Source organism: Phymastichus coffea, unplaced genomic scaffold, assembly GCF_024137745.1.
Source record: "Phymastichus coffea isolate CEN01 unplaced genomic scaffold, Cenicafe_Pcof_1.1 PCOF00077, whole genome shotgun sequence".
Lineage (NCBI taxonomy): Eukaryota > Metazoa > Arthropoda > Insecta > Hymenoptera > Eulophidae > Phymastichus > Phymastichus coffea.
In genome coordinates, this window is record NW_026706888.1 from 624,617 (window position 1) to 648,082 (window position 23,466).

The window sequence follows — 23,466 nt, forward strand, 5'->3', positions numbered from 1 at the left end:
CTCGAAATTATCAATCTACTTGGCAAACCAGTCTCATTGTCTATATATATATATATATAGCTATAAATAACACCAATATGAACAACATAAAAAAAATCACGAGCCAGGCTGAGTCTCGTTCCTCTGGTGAACCTCAACATCGACGATAATAAGAGTCGTGCTGTCAGGCGACTCCTCGTCCTCGTTTTTTTCCTCAACGTCAATAACAATAGTAGCATCGCGACGGGGTAACACCGAGAACGAGGAGTCAGAAGCAGCCTCATTGTTATCATCGAGAGGCTCGTAAGTGCCAACCGAGGGAGCAGGAGGTGGCCGACGTTGCAACTCCGCGTGCTCACATACCTTGTTTAACGCTTTCAACATGTTATCCGGCATATGGTCCTGAATCATCACTGGACTTATCAGCACTTCGTTAAAATCACATGGACCTGCCCATAATGCTTGATATACTGGCTCACGTTTTCGCAGCATTTGCCTGTTTATCGAATTGTTACATTGTTTTTAAAGACGAATATTGTTATTTTTAGTTTTTATAATTGTTGTGCAAATATACATAATTAAAGAAAATTTATTTGAATATTCATGCAGTTAGAAATCTCAACAATTTCACGCTCGGCTGATCAAATCCTGGTACTTACTACTCGGACTACTGCCTACATGCAATGAATAAAACTACATGTATGTTACAGGAAAATTCGAATTTTCAAAAGTGATTACTCTTTTTCACAAGTGTTATATTTTGGTTAACAAATTACTAACTGAAACAAAAAATACGAGAACTAAAATACCTATGACTTGTGATTTAAAAATAATGTTTCAAAAATAGCGATATTGAAAGTTCAATTAATCGAATGCATTTTTTAAATGACTGCAGAATTTTAATTGTTTTTTTTTTACAATAGAAACGGAAAATATTTATTTTCAAATAATTTGAGATTTCAGTTCGTCCTTTTTCTACTTTATTTTTTAATACTATTTGATGATCCAACAACACTATCCTATTGTCATTAATGGAAAAAAATATTTTTTTTTTCATCAACATACCTCCAACGAGATTCATATTTTTGCCTAAAATAAAAAAAAAACAGAACATTATTCGAAAATCACTTCCAATTCTTCCATGAAGATCCAATTTTTTATACTTTTGCAAAACTTAAAAATTCGATGTAACTCAATAAAAAATCAAACAATGTGATGAGTATGATACGATCATCTTATAAGAAAATAGCAACTAAAAATAAATTGATTCGCAATACTAAAAGCAGGCAAGCGATGCACAAACTTTGTATCAAGAAACTTTTGCAATACATATAAAAACAAGGATTAATAAAAAGCAGCGAGCTAGCCGACAAGTTTGACAGTCGCACAGTGAAGTTGCGAAATACGAAACTTCAGTACGAAGCAATCCAAACCAAGCAGCCGCAAACAGTGAAGTTTAGTAGCCTACTCACTCTCCCTTGTTGGGATGATGTCTGACCACGTGAATGATGCGGCCAGGCGGGTAAAGTGGCTTGTGACCCTGTGAACGCGCAAGATCCTTCTCGCGTTGGTACTGACTTATACAACCGCCAGCTTCGAGATTTGCTGCCGAAGTTGGTACTGTGCCACAGCCACAACACATCACCGAGCACGTTATTGTCTTCCACTGGGCGCATAGATTCGAATTTAATTATTTAAGCGATCATCGCACGGTCGATCTGTCACTATATTTTATTGTACATTTGTACACAAAGTACTTGTGCTTCGAAAAACGTTTATAGACACATGATTGTCTGCTTGCCAATTTTCAAAAGACACAAAATGGATTATCCTATTTGCACGAACAATACCCAATTTTAAGGCCACACGCTTTGCGTTCGTCTGTAAAATTTTATTGCCGTCATCATTGAATAAAAATCAATAAGCCCGAGGGGAAAAAGGATGTTTCAAATTTTCCTCTTTACTTTACCGAAGCACTTTACGCACGGAGTACTTTCATATTGCGAAAAAAATTTTCTTTGCGGCGGCAGCGGCAATGTCTCAAGCCGCATTTTATTAGCAGCATTCGCAAATATTCGCAACACTAAATGAAAATCACCTTGGGATCGACGCTCCTCTTAATAGCATTAATGAGATCCTCTCGGAGACTTTCCATTTGTCGGAGGCCTATCCTGGGAACAACATCTTTACCGACCACCACGGACGTGATAAACTCTTGGCTATACTCTTGCGCGGGCACGCTTAAAAGGCCACCAGGTGGTGCATACGCAAAGCACACGAGATCTGGGTACTCTTGTTTGAGCAAGATCGCCAGTATAGCCGCTGTACCGGCACCCAACGAGTGACCCACCAATGTCAGTCCAAATTCATTTGTACCTCGTGATGGATCCTGTCAACCAATCATTTCAGCGACTCAAGATTATCAAGAGACATACTGACAGGATGCCTTACCTTGATCAAAGCTTTTTTGATAATAGCTTCCTCGCTGAGTTTTTTTCTAATGTACTCGGCCGCTTGTACCATTCCCTTATGACCGAACCAGTCCTCGCGGGGCGGCGACAGTGGCAGTACCTCTGCCTCGGCATTTAGATCCGTCATCACGTCCTTCATGCTCAATGTACCGCGTATGCTCACCACTACCTGTTTGTAGATAACGGCACAAGATTTGACGACAATTATCGACTCGAACTGTGGATTTGATTCCGCGGATTGCCGCCAATAATTGAATGTACATTAAATGGATGTATAGCATATTCAGTGACGTCAAAGTGAATAGCAAATATCCTACTACGATTACATAATGCAGCAGGATTACAGTTAATACGCTTACGAGCGTAATTTTATTAACTCGGTTATTAGCTGTATCTCTGAGCGTTGTAGCAAATTTCCTCAACACCCTTTGAGAATTTTCAACTGAAAAGCGTGTTGTTGCAAATTCAAGCAAAGCTTTTAATTTCATAATAAGTTTTGAAAAGTACACGAAAGAAAAGTACGATCCAACTAAAGCAAAAGAAAACAAAGCAAAGTTTTCGAATAATAAGAATCCAAGCTGTCAAATTGCTGTCCCGGTTAATTAAAGTTTTTGTGTAATAATAAAAATTAAATTTCTTGGTGTAATAATAAAGTTCCCATCAGCGCTCCACCTGCAGTGAGATTCTTTAATATCGTCGACATCGATTCTAAAAGCGTACCTTCTTTTTAGTATAATCCAGTGCAACGAAAAATGGTGTCTCACCAACGTCGACGTGAAAAGTAGCATAAACAACTTCAATATCGCCGATCTCAATCATACGACGTAATGCCGCGTAATTACACTGACAACAATTGTCAGCTACGATTATCGCATCGTCGTTCCGTCTCGCGCATGGAAAGCAGCAACATCTCAACCTGCAAATCCAAACGAAATGAATGCAATGGAGACTTTTCAATAGCCTGAAAATTCACCTAATTCACTTAGAATTTGCGCGGCTCAGTCTTTTCATTTTCTGTACTTGCGCTACTCTCTTGCTCCGCGCACATAAAGTTTGGGATTATTCCCTTCCGAGTTCTATGCATAAATTTCACGTATTCCATGCGGAAAGTTCGAGAATATGATTATTACTGAAGACATTGAGACATTTTTTGGTCGTATATATGATCTTAACAATTTTCAAAAGCATATTTGCTACGTAATTGTAGAAAACAATAATGATATTTTCATGTATAAATAAAAATAGCTTATCGATGAAACAGGATACAAAAAATTAAAAAAAAGTTGATCTTATTGCAAAATAACCTTTCAAAATAAAAAGAAACAATAAAAAAATACTTTCGCCAGAAATTGCGGAATACTTCCTTTAAGATTAAAATGAATTATATATTTTTGTCTATTGTAATATTATCTCGTCTAAAAAACATTCGGCAAGCTAGACGGATGTTCTCGATAAACGTTGTTTCCTTCTGAAATTGCTCAACATTCATTTAAAAACACAAACAAAATTTTTTTTCATTACAAATAGAAAAAGTTATATTCGCTTTACGAAAACAATTATGCACGCCAAAGTTAAAACAAAATTTATAAAACCTAATAAAACGTGTTAAAATCAAATTATCGCACACTAAAAAAGAGTTCTAGATTGACTCTGAGAATGAAAAATATATTATAAACGACCATCGAAATATATGTAATATATCTTACACCGATTAATTCATCCTCAAATTCATTTCAAGTTGAATCCCTAAAATTTTCTCACTTTTTTTAATAGTACGATTTCACAATTATACTGTATGCCAAATATTCTTACTCAACTTTATTATATTTCTCAACAATTAATTTGTATCGGTGTGAAATACAACAACAAAGTTTTACGCACGCACCTGGTACATAATTGACAGCATCCTGTGGAGTGATTGACAAGAAATAACGGCCAGCCGTAGGCCGCGAGAGCGAAGTGCATGTAATGAATGGCCGACTGTAAGTGATGTAGATCACCATCCTCGGTGAGCGAGAGAAATTTGGTATGCGACGTCACTGGCACTCCCGATAGAAACTCGTATGTGTCGTTTTTACGCTGTTTCACAATTAATTCGCGCTCGATCTTTTGGAATTTTCGCAGCAATACCAGACCTGCAACTACATCCGACGGTACAACATCCAGATCGCGAAAGAAATCACTGAGTAGCCTTGCTATGTCAGCGAATGAGTTCTGCAATAGAAAAGAGCTTCATTAGTAAAGACTGTAGTTTGATTCAGTATGTTACTCATGTTTTAATATAAAAGAAAACTTTTTTATATTGTATTTTACAATAATCTGTTAATTAATTGATATTAACCACCAGCCTACAGAAGAGAAATTTTTTCTTGTTTGTTGGAGTCGTATACAAATATTTTCATCAATACGTTTTCGCTAAATTTCATTTTCGAAATATAGCTATATGATAGATACACCTTTATAATATAGACTACGCTCTTGCAAAATTTATTAAAAAAAGCTGTTGAGCTTATGAGACCAGCTTTCTAATAAAATATACAGTTCGAGAAAAACACTAAATCGATCGCGCGTCAACCAACAGTCCGCGTCCACATGAATTTTTAATACTCACCCTATTTCTGTCGGATTTGCCAATACAGCAAAAAAGTATTCTACACCTATTGTCCCAGCTGTCTTGATATGCACGTAACACTTTTCTTGAAAGCAAAACAAAATTTAACTTTACATGGTCGCAGAGACATTCAAAATCAATTGTTAAGGTTTGAAGTATAGTGATATGTTTGTCTTTTTTGTAGCGTAAGAGGACTGGAAAAGAAGTTTAAAAAGTTAATGCGTCAGCATCAAACAGGATGAGAGCAGCGAAGTGCACAGTGTGCTGGCAAATACGGAAGAATTCATGTGGGCAAAAGGGGGATGGAATTGATCTCTTAAAATGAGATTCCGCTCTCTTTCTCTGACGGTAATCGTCTAGAACTTCATATATTGCTTTAAAAAAATAAATAGAGTTGGGTTGACTTTTTTACATTACTATTGTGCGATAAAAGTAAAACATATATTTCTGACCTATCTACGGAAAAATAAATAATTTATAAAAATATGACAATCAGTTAAAAAATATCATACGGAACTGTTGAAATTGCTTGGCTACATTCCCTTGTGAAAAAGAACAAAAGGAAATGAGAGAGAACGCCCAGCTAAAGAGCAGCACAAATGGGAGAGTGAGAAAGGAAGACAAGAAAAGAACGTAGTTGTTACCGTTGTCGCCAATTTCGATTGCTGCCGCTGCGCTTGTAGTGCATTCTGTCGCCCCGAGTCTCGGCCTCGCGCATGCTTCGCTGATACTTTTTCATTTTCACCCAGGACCTGCCCGCGGTGTCATAAACACACCAAACGGTCACCAGCACCGACGCCAGCACACACCAATTGCATATCACCAGACCTAAAAACATCAGATGGCAACGTTATTTCATTCTTTTTTCTTTGCAATGTCAGAAACGTAATTCCTGAAGCTCTTGAGTGTCGTCAAACTGTTACTAAGCATTTTTTATTTCTGAAAATGCATTTCCCAGCGTAGATAAAAAAAGCTTTAGAAAAGATTTCGAAGAATAAAATTCGTCGAAAAAGGGCCAAGCTTCGTGGAAACAAACATCAAACATCAACAAACTCCGCGAAATACGTAGTTACGAGCGAGCAGGTAAAGCTTTAGGATGTATTGTTTCATTAGCCTTACTTTTCACATAGCGTATTTTTCCTTAATTTTCTCTCTCTCTCTCTCTCTCTCTCTCCCTCTCTCTCTTTCTCCTTCTATTCTCTATCTATTCTTTCTTGCTTGGTCAGCTTTTTGAACTTCCGCCAAAAATTTCCTTATAGGCACGTTCCGCCTTTGTTCTTCTTCGCGGGAGGAAAAGAATAAACTGTAACGACGTCAAGTCGATTGGCAAGGAATCCCCACGTTAGAATTTAATTTGAGGTCGCGATTACGTCTCGTTACTCTGCGAGTATGACTTTGTTTTGGATAAATGTCGATATCTTTACGAGCTTATAGTTTTCTTTCTTGTTGTTTGGCACGACCGTTAGTTTGAACGGAAAGAAAATCTCGCTTTCTGGGTCGAATGCATTTACATTTTAACCGGGAGGGAACTTATCCGTCTATATTTTATTTAGATTTCAGATAAAGCGCACGCGAGTTCGATGTTCCTAGTTGACTAGTTCGAATAGCCCTGTCGTCGATTTAAGGAAAAAAGCTTTTCACAGACTTTTCAATCATTCAACACATATAATTATTAACGACACTAAAAATACAGGTAAGGAGGAAAAATAACCGCTTGTAGTTCGGCCGCGGGACCAAACATCTGGTAATGATAAGCGAAGAAATGCAAGTGCGCATAATGACCCGGGTTTCTAGCACTTGAATCGAAGTCCACACTTCCTTATTCGGGGACCGCATCGAAATATGAGCCCAGGGCTTGCGAGTTGTTATATTTGCGTCTAAAGCACGGGTGCGTCATAAAATAGCTCAACTGCAATATATTTATATTAATTTTAAGTTGCGAGAAAAACTATGTTCGAAAACGTAACAAGCAGCCACATGCTGGTGGACGGGCTGATGTGTGCGAGCGATTTACTCTTTCTCGTTCGTTAACTTGATGACGTAGAGCGCAATGCGTGTCGTTGCCGTAACGCCCTTTTAGTCGGCCTGGAGGATGGTTCATGACTTTCGAAGGCCTTTAGACTCCACGAGGACATGTTCCGGGCATCGCGAGTTACCCAGGTTGGCTATTAACAGGTCTAGCCCATGATCCTGGCACGGTAAAGGGTATTGAAAGTCTAGCCTAGGCCGTTAGGCGAAAGAGAAGAGTGATCTGGGGAGCAGGAGTGAAAAGCGAGACGCGCACAGGCTGTTCACAACTGAGATCCAACGGCGGGAGCGGCGACGATAGCGATAGCGATATCAAGTGAGACTTCTAGCCTTTGGCTGAGGGCTAGGAGTGTTGGTATTTTGCGTTTGGCATTAGCTAAGTCTCAGCAGCCTTTAGTCTCGATTTTTGTACGCCGTCCTTTGCGTCATTTTCCTTCATTAGTTTGTAAATTAACTGCGTTTTCCGCTCAGCGAGAGTTTTATATCTGCGTTCAGCGTTTAATTAAACTCATTGTTTATAATCTATTATAATTTTACTTTTGGATTAGTTGTTAAATTAAAGAATTAAAGTGTAATCAAAGTATAAGTATTTCTTTTTCCTAATACTACCACTCAGCCTCACCCCATTCAACAATATTCGTACCCAGTATTTGAATTTCGAATTCAAAGTTGCGGATAATACTCACCTAACATAACATCCTTCGCCCGGTCCACAGGACAACTCTGATAAAACCTTGTTAGCCACGTCACACCGGCGCTCAGCCATGCCGCTTCAACTATTAATAAAACTGCAATCACAGAGGAAAGAAGAGTTATGTAAATTATTAAAAAACTCGTTGCTACATTTGTTTATTCAACCAATCTCGTTATTACATTGTTAACTAATAAAAGCTTTCGTATCTGCAAAGTTAATTTTAAAAAAACTCAGCACAGCGAAGAGATAAAAGTGATCAGCATAGATACCCATTTATTAATTGAGCCTCTACTGCTTTCACTAGCATTATCTTCTTTCGTGGCCATGTTCATCGATTTTCGAGAGCCGTTAAATCAGAGGGGAGGAAAACTTTCCAAGTAATTTCAGCCCCAGTTCGGCTCGAACGAATAAAGATATGTTTTACTGCACTATCTGTTGATCTGATTGAATTAATTCACTCTTTCGATTTGCTTGAAAAATAATACTCATGAAGAATTTATGCAATGCAGCAGATTTAAACAATTTTCATATGCAACGTCGTGGAACTTTCTTATAGAGTGAACTTTCCAAAGATGAAGTATAAGTGACATTTTTGAAATGATAAAGCAAACTTTTCTCTGAATAAAGTATACGAGAGAGAACATGACGAGCTAAGATTAAATCCTTAACAGCGTGAAATTCTTTTGCAAACTCTCTTATACTCACCAAAAAAATGTGAAGAAGAAACGTGCTCGGAATTTCAAATTTCGCACATATCAGTATTTGCGATCACAATTCAAAAAGAAAGGTAGATAGAGAGAAAAATCATCAATCAGTCGCGAAAATCATAAGCGCGTTCGGAAAGCAAATAAAAAGTCAGTGGAATAAATCAGCTTTGCGCGCTTTCGCGCGCGAAGTCTTCCAACCAAGTAAGCACGTGATCGGAAAGTATAGCTTTACTCTGCCGCGCTTCAGCTAATAGTGTAACGTTTTTATGTTGCTAACGCCATCCTCGCAAAGGTAATTAAAGCAGAATTAAGCTTGGAGCTTGCCGATGTTTGTAGATATATGCATGTAAATAGGTTTTGCATGTTAAATAGGTTGTAAATGGACTTTCAGGAAATCTCTCTTGGTACAGTGAAAAGTAAAGGCGTCAGTGAAAACATCGGTTTCAGCAGCGAAACATTTTTAAAGAAATTGAGGTCTTATTTGAGAAATGAAAGTCTACATTACATTAGTAGTAGTGACAATCGAGTTTCGTCCGACATTTCAATTCGAACGATTTTCAAGTGTTTTGCAAACAAAAAACTTAATTGCCGAACGTGAAAACTTACGTGTTCCAGCGAACTAAAGAAAATTCATGGACGGAAAATAATTAATTTATATTTTCCGAGGAAAGGCAACGCTCACAGCTCAACTTGCTAATGAAAGAATAGCCATTGCGTATCTTAAAAAAGGAAAGTACAAAGGAGATTCATTATAATGGATTGCACTTTAATGAAAATTTGTAGTCGGCGGTCGAAAGGTCACTTTGGTCCTCGTCCAAGATATCTTTGTGACGAAATTTTTCATCTGCAGGTCTATTTCGCTATAAAACTATATATAGCACGAGATGAGCTTTAAACGCTCGAGAGAGAGAGAGAGAGAGATAGAGAGCCCGGAAATTCACTTTTCGATACTTCCGTTCTCTATATATACTCTATCAAGTGTTTGAGGGCTATATCATGTTAGAAGACGGTCGCTGCTATTCCCGTGACATCGCAATTTCATAGTATTGAAGGGAAAGCGTAGTAGATTGTTCTGAAATGATTTTATCGAGTCACTAGATGAGACTTTTCAATTTGGAGACAGCAGGATGATCGAAACTATGATCAATTTCAATTTGTTTAAGTTGGGCGACATTAGTTAATTTTATCGATGTTCAAATTACGGCTTTTCGAATTATTTGTTTACAGTTTAGAAAAAACTTTTGTACAATCAGCAAAATCCTAATCTTTAAAAACATTAATGAAGTTTTTTTTTTTTTTTTGAAAGGCAAAAGTTAGGCGTCGCTATTCGATTTCACGTACTGACGGAATTAAATTGATCAATATATGTATTTTACTGAATTTCTGAATTAACTATTTCATCAATTAAAGATAAAATTTGACGGATTTGCCATTAAAATTTAAAAAAAATTATTAAAATGATTGCTCAAATTATTTCAAATTAAAAATGATTATTATAATGATTAAATTTCATTATATATTTTTTATAATACAAAGTCATAAAAATAAAGTAAACGCATCAGTTTGTATCAAACCTCCATTAAAATACCATCTTCCCTAATAAAAACATGGAAACAGCAATAACTCGGAGTGGAGCAAAATTATTATTAAAATTCGTACTTGAATGATTACCGACAACAAAGTGGTTTGCTAATTTCAAAAATGCCTGTTACGACCTAGCCATGACAACGATGTCGTTCATGCTTACTTTTTCGCTATGTCGACAGTACAAATCCGTTAACCACGTTAGGTTCCAGGCGAAATTAAAAGTACTAGCACTTCGTTACGCAGTGTTTGATGAGTTTTGTTCAACGCGCAATTTTCTCCTTATACGCGAATTGCATCGGTGCGAGGAAAAACTAATTGCTTTCGCATTTTCATTGAAAGCTGTTGAGTCTCATTTTGAGCGGTATATCAAATTGGATTAGATGCTGCTTGTAAATTGAAAAAAGTGAATTTCTATTTTAATCGGAAAAGGTGTATGCTATAATGAATTACTTTGAGCTATTAATCAATCTTTAAAAACGAATTCATAATTTAATAATTTCGAACTACGAGAGTAGAATGCGAGCCAAAACAGCTGCGTGAAAACATTGACAGCGTACAATTTTCAGCTGTTTTCACAATCTAAACGTCTATTTCCAATCAATCCAACCCAACCGAACTCACATTCCGGTATAATTCATGGAATCCTGCAAAAAAACGCTCGAGCTTTCAAGCCCGATTTCCGCAAACTAGCGAAAGACTAATAAAGGCACCTCTTGTACCAGTCTTCTTATTAAAAAAAATATTCAAAGAAGTTTTCTTTTCTGGATGAGGGTTGTGATGCGCGTTGGTTGCGTTGTAGGGCGAGGATCATATCATATATTGCAATACTATGCGAATTTATGGCGACAAGCGCCATTAATTTCCACATTGGTCATGTTGACTGGGAACATTAACATTTATATTAAAAAATGGAAAGCACAATCACCTTCGTTATTTGCTATTACATTGAATTCATGGTTACGCGTGACTTCATTCTCTGCAGCGGTTAAATAATGGAAAACTATTTTTAGAAAGAAAAAGTATAAACGTCCCGCGAGGATATATAGCAGCCCTACTATAGCTATATATATAATATTTGTCAACTGAGGTGGCTTTTATGATAAGATATACACTTCATTGTATATGTTAGATATGCTTTTTATGATCTCTGCATATTATTTTTTACCAGAGCGCATCATTAAATAATTTTTTTTATATTTCTTTGATATGAAATAAAATGCATATGCAGCGTATATTATGTCATGGTGTACGCCTGGAAAGTTTGAAATATGATTAACGTAGATGAGTTATTGCTTCATATATAAGAGTATGTTACTAAAATGTCGATGAAAATGGATATTCCAGCATTAATCGGATTATATCGCTATCTTACAACAATAAAACGTTATAATTTTTTAAAACATTGCTTAGCCGATTCACGGATTTCCAGTTCAATACATGAGCTATAAATCAAGACGTAAAGATCACTCGAATGGAATTAATGCTTTTCTTATTCCGGTACGTGACAATCGATCACCCTTTTGATCAATGCCAACTTGATCGAAACTTCAATTCAATTCAACTCATTTCCAGCGAATTAAAAAGTTTTCATTATGCCACCTCGATTGAAAAAAGTACAAGAAATTAAAAAGAGGAAGTACTAATTACACACGGAGTATAATATGACAGGAGATATGGAAATGTATAAGAGATAGAGACACCAATGGATCTGCTCCTATCTGCCACTTTAATATGACGTTGGCATTAATTGCACAGCCGAATACGACGAAAGATGAGGCTGCGCGCAAGCAAAAACTTGCGCGCGTAACGCAAAGGCACATTCATACATATGCGTAGGGATGCGCTTGCGCATTCATCATTGGCAGCAAAGCACTGCGCATTGGAATTTCGCACGCCGCGCTATCGATCGCACTTATTACCAAAGATGCGACGAGGGTAGCTTAATGTGCATATATGTCGCGCACCTTTGCAACCTGCATGTGTGAAACGAGAGAAGCAGAGAATGTGCTTGGAGCGCTTTATAGAGTTGGTTATCAAAGAGATGTGAAGTGATGGTTTTATTCATTTCATGGTTTCATTTTAAAAGCCGAGCTTAATACTTGAGCATGAAAATTGTTAGATGATATTCCAGTGAAATTCAATACTTCGATCTTAATATATGCATGAGTTAAATTGATGGCTGATTTAGATTGGACAATTCTGTCGTGAATGTCAAATAAAACCTATTAGGTATCCAATTATTCATACCGAAATTAAAATTTTCTAAATGTTAATGTATTCCCCGAATATCGTAATGACGACGTCGACGTTATAGTTTTTAGATTTCTTAAAGCTTCAAATGGGAAATCATGCAGCTGAATGGATTATCGAGTATCCAAATATTGTCCTAGCTCGATGCGAGTACGAAATGTATGCTCCAAAAACATTGCAATATACGCTTCTTGTTATTTCACTTTTGAGACTCGATGGTTCGCCAGCCTGCACGTTTTATAAATGATTGAAGCGCTTGTCGTCACAGTTTGTGGTTCACGGCAAAATTCTTGTCTGTTATATTTTTCATCAACTTATATTTTCAGAAAAAGTTCAGTAGTAGAATAATGTAAAATATAAACGTTCACGTTCTCGACAAAGTTACATGGAATATCACCTATTGATGTAAATTTTATGCTCTGTTAAAAAATAAGTTGTAAAAAGACGCTCGAATCTTCATTCCCAGCTCGAACACATGCTGACCATAAAAAAAAAATATTCTCGGGCACTCCGTCAAGATAAGCGTGCGCACGACGACAGGCCAGGCAATAAAAATGTGGGGAAAACCCGCTCAAGCCCACATGGATTGCAGATGTACTGACGCGTCATCGTTTTATGACGTTTTGAGCCTAGCAAAGATCTTTATAGGTCTGCAATCCCGTTTCCTTTGTTTTTATTGTAGGGCTTCGACCGCGCGTGCCGTCCGGCCTTTGGAGCAACACACGCGCACGCACAATCGCGTTGAAATGTGGGCTTCAAAAATGCCAGCTCTTTTGGTCCTTTCGTCTATCGAACTCGCGATCAGCAAAATTCTTGAAATAACATAGTAATGATATTGTGATTTGTGGATTGGGTTTGCGACACTGAAGATCGCAATATATATGTGTACGTATTTAAAAGAAAGGATAATCTGAGCAGTGGTGTGTCTGATCGTTCGCAACTCAACGAAAAGTAGTTTGTTGCATTGAAAGGGCTCAACGTTGAGCACGACCTGCTTTACGAAGCACGTGGCTAGCGAAGGCTATGAGAGCCCTGTAAGGGAAACTGAGCTTCCCAGTATCGATGGTCACCTTAGTACGGACAAGATCGACGCAGAGCCTAGCCTTTGGCCAGCAGGCTGGCGGACAAGAATGCGAGCGAGAGAAAATAGACAAGGTTCGAAGTGGGAAAAAGGGGCGCGCGCGGCAGCTAAGACCCAATTGGGGCAGCGACCAGCGGAAAAATTTGCGGGAAGCTCAGCGAGCAGCGCACAAACACGTTTGCCTGCAATTTTCCGGTTGAACAAGCGAGCCGCTCCTCGGAGTATCTTACGCAAGCGTGATTATTTTGTACCTCTGATTTCCATTATACAACGATGGCTCTTTACCCCCGTAAGTCAAGGCTTTTTATGCCAGCCGTTTAGAACAATTTAAATTTACCTGCTGTTATTTGTGCTTGCAAATCAGTGCAATTTAGTGGTTTATATCAATATATCAAAAAAATAAGAAACGAGTACTTCAGATTTGTGTCGATTATTTTCATTCAATTTTACCCCTTACAAAAGTGAATAACTAACACGAAGATAAAAGAAAACTTTACATTATCCGACCCTAACAATCGACATTATATTTTCTGGTTTTCCATGTTGATGGAAATTCTTGTTGATTTTTGGTCTAAGACGTAAATCAAGTAGTATCACGAGTGAAATAAAATAAATGATCGCAGGAACAGTTTTGTTATGCCGATATACAGAGTAAATAAATAATAAGGGAGTATAAAAATGCAAGACAAATCTCTCGCGCGTTCTCGTATTTTACGAGATTTTCACTGAATTATTTACCCTCGGCTTGAAATTTCCTCTCTCTTTACTTGCGCTAACATATATTTTCCAGGAAAGCTACACATGGTTTATCGATCAAACACGTAAAGCGCATCAGTCGACGGTCACATAAATTATTCGCTTTCATGCGACAGTCGTTGAAATTTTAAACCAGCGCGCAAAGGTAGAAGCAATAATGTATTGTTTCTGCGGCACCAAACAACTCAACGATTCAAGCTCGCCGACTTTATTTTGCTTCGTGATGGGAAACGGAGAAGAAAAGAGATGAAGGATCTGGTGATATTAGAGGCTGGCCTATACCTTTCGAACTCAGCCTGTGATACATTTAACGGCAATGAAAAATGATTAAGAACTCGCGTGGTCGTCGTCGTCGCGCTGAAATGTTACGCACCCCCGACCATGACGAGTATTTCTCGCTGTCGTAACTCGTCGAGGGAGCTTCAAGATGATTATATTTGACGATATAAAATGTCTTTTTGTCGCCTGACTTTATTAACAGAAAACGATACTGTGCGTAAAATTTGACGACGAAATCTAACAATCGTGACCACTAGCAAAGAGGAACGACCACCTCCATCACGATATCGTCAATTTTGATGAGGCGAAGATAAGCAGTCACGGTTTGCCAAATGACCGCATTAAGTATTATACTTGTCAAGACGAGCTATCGTCTTTTAAGCCCTCGACCGTAAATACGGGGTGAAAAGTATGCGGGGATTGGAATAATTTACGGACGACTTTAGGAATTAGGAAATAAAATTTTTCGTACGATCGATTCGTGTTGTACGCGCATCGCACTAACGATTGTTATGCTGGTTACATCAAATGATTTTTCCTTTGGGCGTGCAATCTACTTTATACAGTTGGTTAAATAATATACATCCTCGCGCTTTTAACAAATGAGTGCTTTTCGGAGCTTAACGATCTCTCGTTCGAAATTCGTAATAACGAAGCGCTCCGCGGCACAAAACAATGACTTTATTTGGTATTTGTGAAAAAACATGCTGCGTTCCAATTTGTTTCTCTTTGCGAAACTTGTTGTATTGAAAAAAGCCAACGAACTCGGTTACACTCAGCAATATTCCGCATGATTAACATCTGTTAGATTCCATTAACGAAATCAGCAGTAAAGGTATAGTCGATCTAATCAATTAACTGTCGTTAAATACTTACAGAGCCTAATGTAGAGTAGATGCTGCATAGGTGCACGCGCGGCGGTATCGAGAATACTGCCACGAGTTGCTAGTAGACACATAGCAAATTCCACAGCCATTGATGTTACGAAGATGACGAGATAACCGATTACGTACTCCCAAAGCAGGAGCACGCACTGCATGCTCCGGTCCCATTCTAAAACGCCCAGCAATACGCCGAGTACTATCACCCTGAAAAACACGCAAAGAAAAAACATTCGATTAGCGCTTTCTCGAATAAATTGTGTGCAAAGTAAACGTCTTCTTTTGCAGATTAACGGGTGGAAAAATAGATCTTGCCAGAGAAGAAATATGACCTTAATCTGTATTTATCTGCGAGGCGAGTCTTGAGAGAGACGTCCTGGCACTATCGTTGAATTTAATAGATATTTATGCTGGAAATAAAAGTCGGCTATAGTATAAATGACACGGAAGTACTTATCTTCTTTCGACCGTTATATCGTACAAATAAGCCTCGTGCGCATTCGTGATAAACTCTTACAATAATCGAAGTATTGCTTTCTCAAGTAGGATAATAAAAGAAAATCAATGTTGCACGCTGATAGCATACGTGTAGGGAAACGTAGCACCACGAGGAAATACGTTATCGATCGCCATCTGCACACATTTAGAGGCGATCGCAACAGCAGCCTCTGTCTTACAGGAATATGCATTACATTTTATAACTTCTCGTTGCAATCTAAGCTTCCGTATGGGCGTCGATAACATAAATTTCCGGCTAAATAGCTGCGTGCGCGATAATTCTAATTTAATTATCGATGCGCGCTCGAACGGTCGCAAATTTCATAGTCAATAGAGTGCATTCAAAGTACCAACGGCTATCGGTGATTAAATTAATCGTGCCTGTGTGCGCGTCTCCCACGCAACAAATTAGCCAACTTTCGCTGCACACTATGGTCAATCCGTAGTCGGTCGCTCGATCAATTAAATCGCACTCGGTTTTATACGTACATAATTCTTTGATCGTATATGCTTACGCGTCATTAAGAACTTCTCGCTTCTTTTTCATTTTCACGTAATTTTATCCTTTTGCTGACCAACATTCTCTATTTAAGGTTGCTTGCTTCTCATTTATGATAGCGATGAAAGCTGTACAAGAAAAGCTGCACACATTGACATTTCAATGGGATTTCAAATTTCACTATTCGCAAGAGCAAAAGTATGTTTTCCGAAGACAGAATATTTGCGTCAAGTAATTTTATTACATGAAAATGTTGTCGCATTCTTTCTTTCAACGCGTGAGCTGTGATAGGTACAAATATAATTGTAAATTGAATGCAATAATAATATGTTGTAAACATATTGTAAATACAAGATTTCTGAAGTAACGCTACAGTAAAAATACATTTATTACAAGATATTTCCATGCTGCTCGACCATCGGCTATTATCCAACGGTTGTAACACTTGGCAAACCTCATCGTAACGTTGCAAGCGCTGTAACTTCCGATTGTGCACACGTCGACCTCGATCTATTTCCGCTGCAATCGATTATAGAGAGAAATTCACAGACACACGTGAGCGGCGGTTAACTATAGCATCGTCGACACGACGCCACGCTAAAAAATAACGTCGGCGCGCGAGAGTTATGAGTCTGCCGATATTTTCGTGGTGCTCGCTTGATTGCCTGTCATCGAGGCTTTTTCTCTGTTTACGTTTAAACATTGGGTTTTAATGGTAACGGGTAAAATACGGCATTTATGTGCGATCTCTGCGTGACGCAAAGGTTAATGGGATCTGATAGTGGTAGTTTAATTCGATGAAATTAAGAAATACATTTTGTTCAAAGTATTTGTTTTCTGGAAGCATGCTATTTCTTACTTTAAATACAACTTTGATATTCAATAAATTTTGCTTTTTAATGGAATTATCCACTGAAAATTGTAATTAAGTTATTACACTTTCGAAACAAGCTTCACTAATTCGGAACTGATAATTCAAAAAACACGGGCAAATTTGTACATGGAAAATTGCGATGAAGTAAGGTGCAGCTAGAATTTCATTATACAGCTAGATATTTAATTACCACTGTGTATTTTAACTTTTCTATTCAATTTTTTTTCAGTCAAATTTCAAATTATCAAATTTATTTCAGATTATTCAAAAAATATTAAGTCTTATATTAAATATTTCAATTACATGGTCAAAAGGATAATATCTTATTCGAGAGTCTCAAAATAAAAACAGTCATTTAAAATTTCCATTATCTTCTCTTAAACTCTATATACTTGTAATTATATTCAAGAATAGTATTTAAATAAGTACAAAAAAATGTGATTAAAGATAATTGTGCTAACTATTTTCATTTCCTTCATTATTTTCTTGGTTAATGAATAAAAATTTATACGGAAGCTCTCATATTTTGAAAATTAAATGTAACTTTCAAAACTTCTTTTTGATAATCATGTACGTGGTGTTTTTATCATGATGACATTAGGATGATAGATCGGATGTAAAGCTATCAAAATTCACTTACTCATCCAACATTACTTTTGTTAGAGTTTCTAATTTCCTAATCTTTTATGACTTACCAATTTCTAACAGGTTCAACAAGACCTTTAACGCGAAATAAATAGTTTTTAAGTTTTCAGTTTTAAGTTTAAGAATTGATTTATGTGATATTCGATATAAGAAATAATTATGTGGTTATACTACCAGCTCTTATAGTATTATATACTAATATTGCAGCTCTATCACGCGCATTATTTAAAATATGTAATGAATATTAAAAAGCGATTTATATAAGATAATACACATTAGAACATTTTTCGCCGATTTATAATATAAAACATTATCAAATTGACTACTTTACAATTTTATTGACCGTTAAAACTAGATGGGCCATTAAGGTAATCCATCGAGCTTATTTACCGAGAGCAGTTGATCTTTATGTATCCACTATAACGATGGGATAATCTAAAAGATTCAGCATTAAAATTTGCCATTGACCTCTTCCCGTCGTTTTCTCGATTCGCTTTAAATTTGGAATTTAATTGATAGACTACTAAAATAGACATTAAAAAATCCAAATTGATATTTTAATATAGATTCGGTTGCTGTTTTAGCATAAATACCCTCTTATTCGGTAAATTGAAAGATATCTTTTCATGTAAGCTTTAGGATTCTCCGTCACTGAGAAAGTAAATGCTTATGTCAAATTTATACCACCGGATAGAATATTGAACAATACTAATTCATAATTCTTAGGTTCTATGAATAATTATTTCAACTAAACTTTCATACAGAGCTTCTAAATAAAACACTTACAGTGAAATCCTTTTTTAATCAAAACTAAACCTGTTTAATAAACTAGTGAGCTGTCTCGAGAATCGTACAAGCAATAAAAACAAAAACTTTCTCATAATGTAAATTCACCGCGTCAAAGTTTCTAGGCAAAGATACGCGACGATGAATGCTAGTAACAACCCCAAAAGCGCAAGCTTCATGGCGGTAACGAGTTTTGGTTGTATACTGCTAAGGGGAAAGCGAGAGCAAGCCTTCCGCGAAACTCATAAGTCAAAAGTTCGCGCATTATACATGCGCGTGTATCAGTGGCCAAATCGGTAATCGGACGATAATTTAGCGCGCAAACGTCGTTTCCTGCGCCTTCTCTTTTCGTTTGAATTATAATTTGGCAAAGAATCTTTTCAGCAATCGTAAATTTTCGTTTTGTAAGTGTTGATAAATTGTCCTTATAAGCTCTGGATGGGCTGTTGCTTGCACTATCGTTTCTTCTTGAATGAGGGGACTGATCACTCATAAACCACGTGGTGATTCAAACAAGCAAAGTCTACCCTACGAATAAACTATAAACTTGGATTCAGTTTAAGCGGATCAGTCGAAAAATGAAGCATATATATATTTTTAAATTTAATTAAAAACTTGTAGTTAGGAGGAGGTACTATAAATTCCGCTAAAATAAAATGATAAAGATCAAAATGCCAAGATGTTGGGTGGTTTTGTTTCGAATTTTTAAAAATAATTGTAACATTAATTTAATTTATTAAAAGAATTGCTCATGTATAAAACTTTACGGAGAACACCTTATGACAGCTTATATTCTCCGTGCAGCCGAGGTCATAAGAACATTCGGTTTTCGTAAACAAGAAAGAGTTTTTAAAAAAAATAACTAGAAATTTTTAATTCGTATCATCGATAACATTTAGCAACGAATTTCAGTATATTCAAGTAATTTTTCATGACATCTTCTGACACTCTGACCTAGTCGGCAGCGTGATCGATTCACCTCGTTGGAGATGTAAGAGGTACATTGATACTATAATCATTTTTGTAATGGCAATGTTGACCGATTTTACGCCCAACGGAGCGTGAATGTAATCGTTGAAGGTACGCGCATTTATCAAGGCATACGATTCATACTTTCGAGTGTCCCGTTCAAAGGAAATCCGAGTTTATTCATAGGGTAGACTTCGCTTGCTTGAATTACCGCGAGGTTTATGAATAAAACACTCCCTTCATTCAAAGAGGAATCATGTTTGACACGGTGAACGAACGAGATTGATGTTTCAAATGAAAGGGTTTTGTAAGACCTGATTTTTTTGAGGGGCTAGGAATAGAATTAATTTGATGAGTAAATATGTAAACTATTATGTTAATTAACTTTTTAATTTGGAAAATGACTTTAACTCACACACATTTCAGCAAGGTTTCATAAAATAGATTTAAAAATCTTTGCGAATGAAATAACCTTAACCTTACCATTAGCAGACTTCTATTAGCAGCTTCTTTGCTTTGTTTGAACGTAATAATAATTCGTTGATGAGCTAAGTTCGACAAACTACTTTAACTGATGAAGATTTTTGAACTACTTGTAGAGTATCAAACTAACAAACTTTTTCAAAAACTCATCAGTGGTTGTTATTTTTCTATTTTATTGGAGAAGAAATTGGAAATATTATGAGATGAGCATCAGGTGTGATTAATATATCTTTATAATTTATTTTTCTTTAGCCAAATAAAATTGCTAATAGAATTTCTTATATTTAGTTAATTGCTTCTAAATGGAAGGATATGCTAAAAGAGCTAGTAAAATTTCTAGCCTCTAATTCATTACAAAAGCAAATAAAGCTGATCCGGCAGATTGGCAAATGTAAGACGAACCTCTGCTAGGCCTGCAAAACGTAGGAGATGTAATAAGGAAAAATTGCGAATGGGCGGAAGCTCATAAAGGAGATATATCGATGTAGGTGGATATCGTTTACGTTAACTGAAATAAAATTGCTGAAGTCAGACTGAAATAGAGAAATCTCTGGTGTGACTTCTTTCATTTATCGTCCTTTCGTACAGCTGACGAAAGATAATTGACGCAATCTACTTTGCCAAGCTGTTGTTTTTTGTTCCTTTTTTCTTTCTTCCAGACTTGATGAATAGTCAGGTTTAATTGATTTCGCTAAAGTCCCAAGAAAGAAAGCGTGGCTTTACAGGGAATGAGATAAGAGCAAGGAAATTTTTGTTTTTAGGAAAGGATAAACTGATTCCGAGTGACTGATAGTACGCGAGTAAGCGCTATCATTCTTTTGTTGACTGTTCTCTCCGTGTGCTCTTTTTTTATGGAAATCTTTTCGACAAACTCTGTTAGCAAGTAATATTTCTCGAAGAGAGTTTTCTTTTCAGCGATATTAAAACTCGCAAAAAAAGACACTGAACGTTACGAAAAAAAAAAAGACTTCGGTCACGACCACTTATTTGGCCTTGCAAAAAAAAAAAAAAAATAAATGCAACTATGAACAAAGATCCGTGTTGATTTTCGCCTTCAATATATTTTCAAATTACATCTCGGTCTCGGTTTTAAGAGTTTCATACCGTTAATTCGCGCCACGAGCAAGAGAGTGGTGATTTTTCCGTGGTTACAACCCCAGCAGCTACAACCTAAAGCCCGTACGAGGCCTTTGATCGTTTCATTGTTAGTGGGCGCAACCGGTCGTGTAAATATGAAAGCTATCGAACGGGTAGAATCAAGTGGAAGCGTTGAGTTTTTCCAATGAAGAAGAGAACGAACGTACAGTGCCCGGCACGTACTTTTGCCCACCCTGAGGCGAAATTTGCCAAATTTTAAAGTTTTATATCTCAGCGAAAAAGAGTCGTAGAATAAAAAACTTGACGTCATTTTAAAGGTAATAGCAAAAGCTTTAAGTAACGTGAAGATAATATTTTTTGTAGTAAAATTAAGTTTTTCATGCTTAAAAAATGAGCATCAAAAATTTCTTTTTTTTTGCTCATATACAAATTTATTTATTTACTACGCAAATCAGCGGAGCATTAAAAATCCAAGCAAAGTTAAAAGGTGGAATGTTCCTCTTTAAAATAAGATATTTCTGATTTTTATTATACAGAGATATAGCTTTTTTTATACAAAAATCTTTTTTTTTTTTTTTTTTTTCATCAGCTCATATCTCGATTGCTCTGCATTAAATAAAAAAACTTTAAAGACGAAAGTTGTTTCTTTTTTAGTAAAGAATACAAAAATAAAGTGAAAACTAAGATCTGGAACAAATTTTTTTTTTCATTTTTTCACGTTACCCATTTTTTTATTTTTTATATTCTTTATTAATTATGATCAAAAGTCTCAAACAAATTTTAAATAATACATTTTTAGTTAAGTTCACCAATAAATAAATGAATAAATAAACAAAAATTGAAAAAAAAATTAAAACTTTAAAGTTTGGCAAATTTCGACTCAGAGTGGGCAAAAGTACGTATCGGGCACTGTATGTTCGATAGCTTTTTTTTGTTTCAATTTCTACATATCTTCTGATTTAATTTAATTCGAAAGTGATATGTTTTTAATCAAGTCGAATTAAAGTGTTTCGCGTCGCGGATAAATTGAAAATGATCAAGCTGAAACCGCGGGCTATCTCGTAAAGCTTGCAGCTTGAATTATTTCTACTTCCAGCCATAAAGGTTTTCAATAAAATACAAGTCAAAGACTACGACACTCATGTATAAGGTCATACGTCGAAACCAATAAACAAAAATTTTCGTCGTAAAAATTTTATAGTCCCACGTCATCGCCAGGAAATCTGCCTCATTTCGAGAGCGAGTTCTATTGTTGGGATTTTGACGTTGCTGCTTTTCCATAAAACGTAATGCAACTCGTAAACAAGTCAAATATTGCTTGGCCGAGCAACGAACGAGAAAGAAGTCTATAAAACTCGAAGTGACCACAGAAAAAAAGTCATTGAATTAGGAATTTCAGGTAAAACGTTTGAATGTAATGAAGATTTGATCCACGGTAGAGCATTAAATCCACCAGAGCAGCGGAATATATTTGAATTTTAGACGAGGCACAGAGAACTTTTTGGACATTTTAACTACTGAACGGCTTTCGTTAAAGAGAATTTCTTGCAAAAGAGTTTTCCGCTACAGTGAAAACGTTATGGATTATCTGGTTTTAGATAGGAGACTTTTCGTTAGCCTTATTTATGTACTTGGGTATCCGTGAATTTTATTGTGTTCGATTTGACTTACTCTGTTTGATAAATGAACAAATCGAAACAAAGAAGAAATACAGCTCATCGTTAAGGTATTGACTTTTTTTCCTTTTGAATATTAGAATAGCAGCGAGTTCCCCGGACGAAAAATTCATCGATTGTTCCACGCTTCAACAATCGAATGCACAAACTCGGAGTCTCTATCAAAGCGCGTAATAATACAGATTTATCTTTGAAAAGATTCTTTCTCTGTACCCTTTCGCAAACAAAGCATCACGTCATTTGGAAAATAACTCTCGCAGGGAAAAAATAAACCTGGAGAGGAATTAATCCGCGCGGATCAAAAGACAAAATCTTATCGAGCAACGCGCGTGCACATACTCCAGAGGATAAGCCCTTTGCGATCAAGGGAGAGAGAACGAAAATGCCGAGGCGTCCATGAGTACAACGACGAAGCTTTTCTCCCTCTTCTCCATAGTTGCTTCGTATCGATTTATACAACGCCGTCCCCTGCTCCAAGAACGCTGCGATTATATAGCATGGCTCTGTACTATTATTATTATTTCTTTTCTCTTTTTGTGAATATTGTTTTGAAATACCAAAGTTCGTTTATGCAGGCAAGGACGTGGAAGTGCACGTTTATGTGCTTAGGGATT

At 36.6% G+C, this 23,466-nt stretch overlaps 1 protein-coding gene across 9 annotated transcripts in view; it reads right to left on the reverse strand.

Annotated features, from left to right (window-relative positions):
- Positions 1–23,466, reverse strand: part of LOC131668423 (diacylglycerol lipase-alpha) — a 72,703-nt gene that overhangs the window by 8,518 nt on the left and 40,719 nt on the right. For 7 of the 9 annotated variants that reach the window (XM_058942564.1, XM_058942563.1, XM_058942562.1 and 4 more), the window contains 11 exons: positions 15,320–15,531; positions 7,776–7,877; positions 5,706–5,889; positions 5,062–5,146; positions 4,336–4,664; positions 3,171–3,366; positions 2,431–2,619; positions 2,078–2,368; positions 1,452–1,645; positions 1,045–1,068; positions 343–475 (listed from right to left, as the gene is read on the reverse strand). In XM_058942564.1, the coding sequence (XP_058798547.1) occupies positions 343–475; positions 1,045–1,068; positions 1,452–1,645; positions 2,078–2,368; positions 2,431–2,619; positions 3,171–3,366; positions 4,336–4,664; positions 5,062–5,146; positions 5,706–5,889; positions 7,776–7,877; positions 15,320–15,531 (1,939 nt within the window). The remainder of the gene's footprint in view (positions 1–342; positions 476–1,044; positions 1,069–1,451; positions 1,646–2,077; positions 2,369–2,430; positions 2,620–3,170; positions 3,367–4,335; positions 4,665–5,061; positions 5,147–5,705; positions 5,890–7,775; positions 7,878–15,319; positions 15,532–23,466) is intronic. The other 2 variants (XM_058942566.1, XM_058942565.1) reach the window with 2 other exon arrangements.